Here is an 11921-nt window from a genome sequence, read left to right as displayed (position 1 = left end):
TATCATGCTATAAGAAATTGTGAACATGGTGATTTCAAAAAGAGCCTGAAAGACCTACATGAACTGATGCAGAGTGAAATAAGCAGGACCAAGAGAACATTATATACAGTAGTAGCAATATTGTGGAATGATCAACTGTGATAGACCTGGCTACTCCAGCAATACAGTAATCCAGGGGACTTATGATAAAGAATATTATCCATCTCCAGAGAAAGAACTATTGGTAGTTGGAGATCAACGTATACAAATTTTCACTTTAATTTGTGTTTTTATATGATTATCACAAAAATGAATAATATAGAAATATGTTTTCATAACAATACATGTATAACCCAGATTGAAATGCTTGCCGGCTCCAGAAAAGGGGAGGGAAGAGAGATAATTTGAATTATATAACTTCAAAAAGCTTTTATAGAAATTTGCAATTACATGTAATTGGTAAAAAATAAAATATTTTTTATAATGCTGTCCAAAAAAAGCTCACATTCTAAGAGTGCTTAATTTTAAGGGAAAAGAAATATCGCCAAATACATTTGTCTTGGAAAACCAATATGTTGTTGGTCTCTATTAACATCAAATAAGCCTCCAGGTGTCCCTGAGGATAAATGATTTTGTACACACCTACTAAACAAGTGATTCATCTTTGCTTTTGGGTTTTTTTTTTCTCTTGAGTATCTTCTTTGTAGGATATTTAGGGATCTTCCATCATGCTGAGTTTGAAACTCTAATCCCATATTTAAAGAAATAGTTAATTTACCAGAAGGTACATTTCCTATTTTAATACCATTTAGAGTTTCACTTCTAACATTTACCTTTCATTTTCTTTTGTAGGCTGTTAAAAGTATCAATTTGTATAAGACAATTGAAAAATCAGTTCAAATTATTTCTTACTGAAGGAATTTAGTATTATTTTTAGTAAAAAATACTTTTTAATGTGTTTTAAAAATAGTCTAATGCTGCTGATCTAGTTTCTCTCTCACCCAAACAAGGAAATGCAAGACTACAATTAATGTCATCATGAGATTCTTTGTCATGCTGACTAATTTCTGTAGGCCTTGAGAATTATGTAGTTCCTTTTTTAAAAAAATACTCTAATAGTCATATTTCATTCCTTCTTGGATGCAGTCTTTCTAAAAAGAGAGATAAAACACCATTAGATTGAAAATTCAGTACGATTTAGACCACGGAATCCATCAAAAGTAGCACAGATACTATATTAAGGTGGCATAGTGGAGAAAGCCTTCGACTTGAAATCTGTAAAATTTCTGCATCTCTCCTCAGATATTCATTAATTGTTTGACCTAGTTATGCCACTTATCCTCTCTGATCCTTGGTTTTCTCATCTGTGAAAAGAATGAAAATAGTAGCTCCTACCTCAAAGGACTGCTATGAAGAACATATGAGATAACATATAAAAGTACTTTGCAAAACTGAAATTCTATAAAAATGTGAGCTATCAGTTCTAAGTATTAGAAAAATTACAAAAATTGATGGCGGACTCAGATATGGGAATTAAAGCCAAAGAAAAGATCAAGATGGATTGTATTCTTAAGCTTGAAAAAGGATTATCTTGCAGTCAGTAACCACACTGAGAGAGGGAGAGACAAAAGAAATTGAAATGGCCTATTCACCCAGTATACCTCAATGTTCTTGATTATGGAGAAGTACTTAAGAAAACCTGGAAAGAAAAATTTGAGAAAAAGAGAGGATAAAGAATTAGATGAGTCATTCAGTTTAACATTATGGATCCCATTTAAATAAAAAGGCAAGAATGACTGGCCAAGATGCATTTTATGTGTGTGTGTGTGTGTGTGTGTGTGTGTGTGAGTGTGTGTGTGTGTGTGTGTGTGTGTGTGTGTGTGTGTGTGTGTGTGNGTGTGTGTGTGTGTGTGTGTGTGTGTGTGTGTGTGTGTGTGTGTGTGTGTGTGTGTGTGGTGAAAGAACATGGACTCTTGGGATTGAAGCAAAGGATGATGATAAAAACAGCTTCCTGAGATGACAAGAGCAAAAGAGGAAAGGTTACTAAGGATATGCTATTATTGGTTGACAGATAGGAGATGAAGAAAGCAGAGCGTGTATATATACCAAAGAAGAATGAAGAAAGTAAAGGAGTAGTATGATGAAAAGGAACAGAGCTCTGTATTTAATCAATAGGATTGTCATAACTGATGGTACAGTGCATAGAGTGCTGGACTGGAAGTCAGGAAGACCCATCAGGTCAAACCTGTTAGGTCAGAAGGAGATTGGGGTGTCCAGTGATGTTCACAGCTTTCCAGGATCCACAGCAAATAATCTACAAAAGGGTAAAGTCAGAGAGCTGAACCAGTCTGGTATGTCTACCAACCAGAACTGGATTCACTGTTCCACCTAATCTTTCCATGGACAGATAATCACTTTTCTGGGCTCTTCACTTCAAGCAGCTAAGCATGGACCCAACTGTCATCAGCTACAACCAGAGAGTCTCTCAGAAAAAGATCTCTTCACTCCACTGTTCCATGCTCGGAACTCTCCATCACTTGCCTGACAGACCTGGCTGCTAACTTATACTTAAATCTTAATTTTCCTCTTAACACTTCAGACATTTATAAGCTGTGTGATCCTAGTCAAGTCACAACTATTTTTTTTTGTCTCAGTTTCCTTATCTATAATAAAATAAGCTAGAGGGTAAAAATGGCAAACCACTCCAGTATCTTTACCAAGAAAACTCCCAATAGGATCATGAAGAGTATGACACAACTTAAAAAAGATAACAATCATCATAACCAGTTGAATTCATGCCATATTTTAATATCTGCACATTGCTTAATCTGTGAGAGAGTGCCAGTTTCTGTTATTGTCTTGAAGTAAGTCAGTGACTTCACTGACACAGGAAGGAAAGAAACAAGATTTTATTAAGGACCTACTATGTGCCATTGGTTGTGTTAAGCACTTTGCAAATATTTCATTTGTTTTTCACAACAATCCAGGAGATAAGTACTATTATTAGCCCCATTTTACAGTTGAGGGAACTGAGAGAGACAGAGCTTAAATGACTTGTCCACTTAGGTGCCTCAAAGTAATTACTCCCAGTGAGGAAACTCCTTCTACCAATGCAGATTTTCCCCTGTTGTAAAATTTATTCTTAATTGCCTGGGACATAGAAAGAATAAATGACTTGCTTAATGACACACAGTCAGTGTCTTCTCCAAAGCCATCTCTCTGTTCACTGTATCATGCTGCTTCTCTGTGTAAGTATTATGTTATTAAGTGAAGAAAAGTAATCTTAGTCACTTTATTTGCATAATTTCCAACTGCCAGAATGGTTATACCAATTTACAGCTTCACTAATAATTTATTCTGTCTTTTCTCGGTTCTCCCAACACTGGGTTTTCTTGTCTTTTGTCAACTTTGGCAATTTGTTGGGTGTGAGGTGAAGCTTCCGGGTTTTTTTGATTTGCATTTCTTTCTCTTTTTTTAGTTAACGGAATTTATTTACACGTGTCTCAGTCCCTCTCTCCCCTCCCCACATTAGAGAAAGCATCATCCAGGAGACAGATATACAGAGAGAGATATATAGCTATATAGATATATATATACATATAAAATTATGTCTTTTATGCTTCCATTTTTCAGTTCATTCTTTGGAGGTAACATTCACATTTATTCTTCAAGTATAAAATCTGTGTCTGCATATGATGTTCTCTTGGTTCTACTTATTTTGCTGTTCATTATCCATGTAGTTCTTTCCAAGTTTTTTTTAAGTAGCCTGCTCATTGTTTTCTTATGGCACAGTAATATTATATCACAATCATATACTACAATTTGTTTTGCTGTTCCCAACTGATAGGCACTCCTTTGATTCTAGCTATTTGTCACCACATAGAAAGCTGTTATTAATATTTTGAAATATGTAAGTTCCTTTCCATTGTCCCTGATTTCTTTTGAAATGGTATAGCTGAGTCTAAGGGTATATACACAGTTTTATAACACTCTGGGTGTAATTCTAAATTTGCAATTCTCTTATTAATGACTTAGGGCATTTTCTTCATGTAGTATTAAGTTCACCAATTCTTCTTTTCAGAACTATTTATTTATATTCTTGATCACATATATTGGAGAATGACTTTTGGTCTTATATCTGTACATTTTATCTCATATCTGTTTCTTATATCTGTACAGCTATCTGTACATTTTGTATATTATCCTTTAGGCCAGGTAGGTGAAACAGAGGATAGAGTGCTGGGCTATGAGTCAGAAAGACTCCTTTTCATGAGTTCAAATCTGGCCTCAGACACTTACTAGCTATTTGACCCTGAGCAAGTCACTTAACCTTGTTTGCTTCAGTTTCTTGATCTATAAAATGAGCTAGAGAAGGAAGTGGCAAACCATTCATATTTCTGCTAGGAAAACCCCAAATGGAGTCACAAAGAGTTGGATAGAGCCAGAAATACCTAATACGTCACTAGTCAACCCCTTTCCTTCTTATACTAGATGCTTTGACCCTATGCAAAAGTTTTTCAACTTTATACATCCAAAATTGCCTTTTTTCTTTAGAAATTGCCTCTATAATTTGGTTAAGAATTCATCCCTTATCCATATTTTTATGACTGTGTCTCACAATATTTTTCTTAGTAATGAGAAACAAGATAATCTCCATTGCATTTCTCACTTGCAAATTGAGATTGTGTTCCTTTATCTGTCTTTTCTGAGGACCTATTAGATGATGAATATGTTGTTGGAAAATTCACCATTAAAGGAGGTTGGCTCATTACTTTGTGATTATTTCCATGGTTTGAACCTTGTGAAGAGCTCTCCAAATGCATCTTTATAGGAGATGAAGCAAGACTTGGTGACCCAGGCTGTAAATGGGGAGACATCCCAGCAGTAAACAGAAAGCCTAACACAAAATAAAAAGTACAAAAAATTCAAACGCTAAATGAAAGAGACTTTAAGCTATTATCTACTTAAGACAGACATGTTGAGACTTTCATATAAAAAAAGACTTAAAATTAAATTACTTCACAAACAAAATCAATGCATAGAATAAGGAGCTATCAAGTGTATGTGTGGTATTGGGGGTGGAGTGGGAGGGAATCTTCATATCAAACATCTGATGAAAATATAGTGAACCCTGTTGGCCTCAGTTTCCTCATCTGTAGAATGAGCTATAGAAGGAAATAGCTAATCACTCCAGTATCCAGTATTTTTGCCAAGAAAACCCCAAATGGAGTCATGGGAGTCAGACATGACCGAAAGACAATTGAACAACAATATCTACGCACAAAATGTGTACAGTGCAAATGTGAAACAATGTCAGAGGGAAGGCAATAGTTATTCAGTTCAGCATCTTATAAAGGCACAGAAATGAAAAATGAAGCAAAGTTTTGAGGTACTTTAAGAAGGTGAGTGTGACAAGATTATAGAAGATGTGGAGGTCACTGAAGTGTAAGTATACTGGAAAGCATTCAGTAGATTAAATGCCAGGCTGAGAGATGGGAAATCCTGGTTTCAAATCTGACCCCAGATTCTTCCCAGCTGGATGACTCTGGACAATTTACTTGAGCCCCATTACCTAGCCCTTACTGCTCTTCTGCCTTGGAACCAATACGTAGTACTGATTCTAAGACAGAAAATAAAGGAGAAGGAGGAGGAGGAGGAAGAGGAGGTGGAGGAGGAGACACTGACGACTATGATGACGTGACTGGAAAGGCTGTAAAGGGCTTTAAAAGTCAAACAGAAGATTTTATATTTGGTCTTAGAGATTACAGGGTACCAAAGGAGTTTATTTAGTAGGTGAAAATGGCATTACTTGGCCAGATCTGCAATTTAGAAAGATCTATTTGGCAAATGGGTAGAAAATGAACTAGAGTAAGGAGAGACCAGGGCAAGAAGACCAACCAGCAGCCTACTGCAATAGACTACTTTGAAAAACAATTTGGAAGTTTGAAAGAAATCTTTTTATCCATTGACTCTGTCATTTCACTAGTAGACATGCTACCAAAGAAAGTCAAAGAGAGAAAGAAAGGTTCCAAACATAGGAAACTATTCACAGAAGCACTTTCTGTAGAAGCAAAAACCGAAAACCTGGAATATAAGTGAGTTCCAATCATTGTGGGCAGTGAAGTAGGTGGTGCAGTGGAAAGGGTGCTGGATCTAGATTCAGTAAGACCTAAGTACAAATCTAGCCTCAGACATTCACTACTTGTGTGACGCTGGGCAAGTCACTTAACCCTATTTCCTCAGGTTCCTCATATGTAAAATCAGCTGGAAATGGAAAAGGCAAATTACCCCGGGATCTTTGCCAAGAAAATCCCAAATAGGCTAACAAAGAGTCAGAAATAAGTGAAACAAGGAAATAAGCAATAACAAGTCAATCAATTGGTTAATGGCTTACTAAGCTATGGTTTGTTTTACTCCTCCACTCCCTCTATAAATCAGCAAGATCTACTTAGCAGAAAATAGATTCAAGGACCAGTTTCAAGCTTTCTGCCTGAATGATTGCATTTTCCCTTTAATAATTCGCATAAAAGTCAAAACTCCTCTCCTCCTCAACAAGAGTATGAAAATGCCATAGATGGAAGACATTAACAATATGGAGCTCCCCTCACTCCAGAGAGAGCAACAAAGAAGTAATGACTGATGAGGCAGCTGGGTAGCTCAGTGGATTGAGAGTCAGGTCTAGAGACAGGAGGTCCTAGGTTCAAATCCGGCCTCAGACACTTCCCAGCTATGTGACTCTGGGCAAATCACTTGGCCCCCATTGCCCACCCTTACCACTCTTCCACTAAGGAGCCAATACACAGAAGTTATGGGTTTAAAAAATGTAAAAAAAAAAAAAAAGAAAGAATGACTGGGCTAAATAAATGCAAAATTTTACCACTATAGTATATATGGTACTAATGGCTCTGCTTCTTAGGCACCTTAGTCTAGTCATCTTCTCTCTTGACAACAAGCAAAGTGTATTATTTGTGTAGTTGCAGTTTTGTACCCCAAGACTACATTCCCTAGAATTCCTTTAGTATTTCCCAAAATTCCTTTCCTTTGCATAGTCATGTACATCCTTAAGTTTGGTTGTTAAAAGTTCCTGTAACCAAGCGCTCTGGGGTCTTTTTTTTCCCCTGCTAACACAGCTGGAAAAACACTCTTTTCTCTCATCTTTACTTCCCTTTACTTTGAGTTATTATTGATAAATCTCATAAAAATAATACTTGGAGTATTTGGCTATTTAATTTTAATCTTACACATTGTTTATAGGGGCTTGAATTTTGAGGAGCATCTTCGTGATGGTTATTGGATTCCTATTATTTGTATATAAGTGAATTCTATCTACAAAACATAGATGATGGATTTGGAGGAATGAATTTAACTAAATATTGTTATGCCATGGATATGAGAAATTCAGAAACATATGGGAAGAATAAAACAAAGTGATACATAAAAAAGAAAGTATGGCTAAGAAATTAATATGCACATTAACTACAATAATGTGAATAAAAAATAATACCAAAAGGCTTCTGAATTCTGTTTAAATTCAATCATCAATCTTGATTCCAGAATATAGATAATGTAACACATTTTCTTCCTTTTTATGGAGAATAGAAGGATGCTAAGGATATGGGATCTTTCATATGCAAACTTATGTGGAAGCTATGATATTTAATTTTATTTGACTATTTTTCTTGGCTATACTGAAGGTTTGATGCCAGGAGGTTGAGACAGTTGAGAAAAATATAAAAATAAAAGGTATTAATAAAAAAATTTAACACTGTATTACTTTTAGAAACTAATGTTTTAAAATAGTAAAGCTCTGAGAGGTAGGCAGTGTTATCTAAAACTCTAATTTGGTATACAGACAAGACACCTATTTATTTCAGATCATTCTGGAGTTTCAAGGACAACAAGCATTTATCAAGTGCTTCTATGTACCACATACAGTTTAAGCACTAGGAAACAAACAAACAAACAAAAAAGCCCCAACACAGTCCCTCCTCTCAAGGAGCTCAGAGCCTAATGAAGGAGTCAGCAAACAAACAACTATGTACAATCAAGATATATACAGGATAAGTTGGGAGCAGTCTCAGAGAGAAGGTTCTAAAATAGAAGGGGATTGGGAAAGGCTACTTGCAAAAAATGTGACTGGCTGAGACTTGAAGAAAACTAGAAAAATTGAGAAGTAGAGATGAGGAGATAATATACCAGACACGAAAAACAGCTTTTGAAAGTTCTCTAATTCTTTTAAAAAGTGAGGATTGGGGGCAGCTGGGTAGCTCAATGGATTGAGAGCCAGACCTGGAGACAGGGGGTCCTAGGTTCAAATCTGGTCTCAGACACTTCCCAGCTGTGTGACCCTGGGCAAGTCACTTGACCTCCATTGCCTAGCCCTTATCACTACAGTTGTAGTATGTCTATGTTTCTGTTTGTGGATAGAAGTCATGACTAAAGTCTATCTGCCAGTAAAAGCCCATCAGTATACTTTTTTTTTTTTACAATCTAGTTTTTTGTGATACTAAAACATTGGACTAGTCTTGGAAGGACAGCATTTAAGTTATGCAGTGGACTTCCTAGCAGACACTGAAACTAGGAAAATGAAAGAAATACAAAAGATTAAATGTTTTAAATGATGTCTCTACAGGTTCACTAGGCAGCAAAACATCCCTTGTTTATATCAGGATTTTTAAAAAGAAAGAAATGTTCACTAAAAAAATTATCTTATTTTTCTCTAGAAAATAGCCAAAAACACTAAAACACTGGAAGAATTTATCTGATTCTGAAATTTTTCCAAGAAAAAGTACCTTAACTTCATACTTCTTGACATAGTGATACCATTATTAGAAATAAACTGTGGAAATGTATTTTAAAATCTTTCTCTTAATAAAATCTTAAGAAATAATAAAAATTTTAAAAAGGAAAGTGCTTCAAAATCAGATCTTGAGTTTAATTTTCCTGGAATAGCAGAGTATGTGGGGGTTAGTGAGGTGTAAGAAGACTGGAAAAGTAAAGAAAATCAGGAAGAAGAAGATGACTAGGTGGCTCAGTGGATTGAAAGCCAGGCCTAGAGATGGGAGATCCTGGATTCAAATTTGACCACAGGCACATCCTAGCTGTATGACCCTGGGAACATCACATAGCCTACATTGCCTAACCTTTGCCACTCTTCTACATTAGAACCAATACACTGTATTGATTCTAAGAGAGAAGGTAAGAGGTTTTTGTTTGTTTGTTTTGTTTGTTTTGTTTGTTTTTAAAGAAGAAAAAGAACTGGGACAAGAAATAGGCTAGATTAGATCTATTTAAGGGCTAAAGACTAAAGGTTCTCTGACTAGTCAGAGGATTACACTTCACACACACTTATACCTAAAGTCTTATGGATATTAATCAAATGTTAACATATTTCTTAGTCCCATACCAGTATTGTCATGTCAAGGTTGTTTAATCAAATTATTGTGATGTGTACAGTAAGTTGTGAAATAATTCATAAAGTAAAAAGTCTGATAAAAAGAGAAAACCTGAGAAATTACTAGGTTTGGCATATGGCATTTCAATTTCTTTTTCTTACAAAGCCAGGCTCCATGCCTACATAATTATCTTTAGACACTATTTAGCATGGTACTACCACCACCAAAAAGAAAATGCTCAGGAATCAGCATGTCTGTTAGAGTACAAGACTTGGAGTCACAATTTGAAAGATTTGAAAGCTAATTGTGCTGCTTAGTTACTAGCTAGGGATCCTGGGGAAAGTCATACCACATCTCCCTACTTCAGCTTCCTCACCTGTAAAATGAGGCAGTTGGATTAGATGGCATTTAAAATCAATGTCCCCCTCTCCCTCTCTTTTTCCCTCTCCCTCTCCCTCCCTCTCTCCTTTTCTCTCTTTCTCCCTCTCTTCCTCTCCCTCTCTCCCTCTCCCCTTCCCTTTTCTCCCTCTCTTACCTTCCCCTCCTTCTCCTTCTCTCCCTCTCCCATTTCCTCTCCCTCTCCCTCTGTCTGTCTGTCTGTCTGTCTGTCTGTCTGTCTGTCTCTCTCTCTCTCTCTTTCTCTCTATGATTCCACATGTTTCTGTTAATACTGGTAGTGAAGAGGAGACACATGTAGGGCTCACCTGTGGAAGTCCCTTAAACATCACAGTACAATGGCACTATTTGTAAGCCAAATAACAAGCTTCAGTATGGGAAAAGAGTTCTCTGTTTTTATAAGGATACAATTTTCATGAAACTGAAATTTTCTACTCTGCTTTTTTTAACTCTTTTTTTGTGCAGCATGATAAAAAATGAAACACAATTTCCCTTTTTTTTTTAAAGAAAAAAAAGAAGATCACAGCAGGCCTATTTCCTGATCCTTTTTTTTTTTCACAAGTAGATCTGAGTTTACATTTAAACACCTCCTGGTCATTTGGTGCCTTTTTCCTGGCCCAAGAAATGCAGAACTTGACCATAGTTGAATTGAAAAACCTTTATCTTTTTTTTTCTCCCTTCACATCGTGGGAATTGATACAGCCCAGAGGCTAATTTCCCTCTATTTGGTCACTTCTGAGTTTCACTAAGCAGCAGCAGCAGCAGAAGAAGAGAAATGACACCCATCCACTGCTCTTTTCAGAACAGCTTGGTTGAGATCTCCATAGTCTCGCTGCTTATTCTGGAATTCGCAGTGGGTCTGCTGGGCAATGCAATAGCCCTGTGGACTTTTATTTCACACTTAAAGGTGTGGAAACCATATGCAGTCTACTTGTTCAACCTGGTCATTGCAGACCTTTTGCTGTCCGTGTGCCTGCCCTTCCAAATCTCCTTCTATCTTATGCACAAGAAATGGGAACTGGGACCAGCAGCTTGCCGCACCCTGATCTTCCTGCTCTCCCTCAGCAGGACCAGCGGCATTGCCTTTCTCACCGCAGTGGCCATGGATCGCTATCTGCGGGTGGTCCACCCACATTTTAAGATCAACAGCTTCTCCACTAAGGCAGCCAAGATCATTTCTGCTTTCATCTGGCTTCTGGTAGTGGGACTGGTCCACCCAAGTCTGTGGGCTCCCAAGATTGAGAAAAATGCCACCGAGTGTCCCAGTTTCTCCCCCATGGAAGATCTCACTTTGGGCAACATTTGGCAGGAAGCGGTGATCTGTCTTCAGTTTCTTCTTCCCTTCAGTCTCATCCTGTTTTGCAATATTCGCATCATTAAGAGACTCCAACAGCGGCTCCTGGACCAAGACAAACAGCCCAAACTTCAGAGGTCGATGGCACTGGTCACCGTAGTGGTGGTGTTCTTCGGGATTTGCTTTCTGCCCAACTTTCTGGCCAGGACACTCATGGCCATCTTCCAAACATCAGAAAACTGCCAGGTTCTTCAGGTGATGGTTCATACATGTGACATCACCAACAGCCTCACTTATCTCAACAGTGTCCTCAACCCAGTAGTATACTGCTTTTCAAATCCAGTGTTCAGATATTCCTATAGGAAAGTCTTTAGCACATTGAGGGGAAGACAAAGGGAATTACAGCCGCAGGGTCTGGATGGCAAAGATTCCTGTCACACGGTAGAGAGCCCCGGACTTCATGTCAAGAGGACCCGGGTTTGAATCCTGTCTCACATAATGACTGAGTGACTGAGCAAATCATTTAAATTTTTCTGCTCCTCAGTTTCCTCACTTAGAAAAATGGGATAATAATAACCTCTATCTTCCAGACTGGTTGTGAAGATGCAGCTTAATGAGGTACTTTAATTAAGCATTTGTGAACCTTAAAGAGTAAATGTAAGCTATGATTATTAATGAAGATAATTGGAGGTTTCTGATGAGATCTCTCTATACAAATCAGAACGAAGACTTCTCTTCCTTGCCCTGTCCAAGGAAAGTCAAAAAGGGAATGTTTATTGAACGTGAGCAACATTTTTCTTTGTCTACTTCGATATGCACCAGATTTTAACCCCCTGCTGTTTTACAGTCCCACAAAG

At 37.3% G+C, this 11921-nt stretch overlaps 1 protein-coding gene across 1 annotated transcript; it reads left to right on the top strand.

Annotated features, from left to right (window-relative positions):
- The first annotated feature begins 10545 nt into the window (after positions 1-10545).
- On the top strand, positions 10546-11547 carry GPR31 (G protein-coupled receptor 31). The gene has a single exon (XM_044676431.1). The coding sequence runs from the start codon at positions 10546-10548 to the stop codon at positions 11545-11547; it is 1002 nt and encodes a 333-aa protein (XP_044532366.1).
- Positions 11548-11921: the final 374 nt, after the last annotated feature.

Source organism: Gracilinanus agilis, chromosome 4 (assembly GCF_016433145.1).
Source record: "Gracilinanus agilis isolate LMUSP501 chromosome 4, AgileGrace, whole genome shotgun sequence".
NCBI lineage: Eukaryota > Metazoa > Chordata > Mammalia > Didelphimorphia > Didelphidae > Gracilinanus > Gracilinanus agilis.
Note: the sequence above shows the minus strand (reverse complement) of the source record. Positions and strands in the feature narration are given on the sequence as shown.

Excerpts from the sequence above, each read along its gene's own strand:
- GPR31 (XM_044676431.1), top strand. The coding sequence starts at position 10,546 with ATGACACCCATCCACTGCTCTTTTCAGAACAGCTTGGTTGAGATCTCC.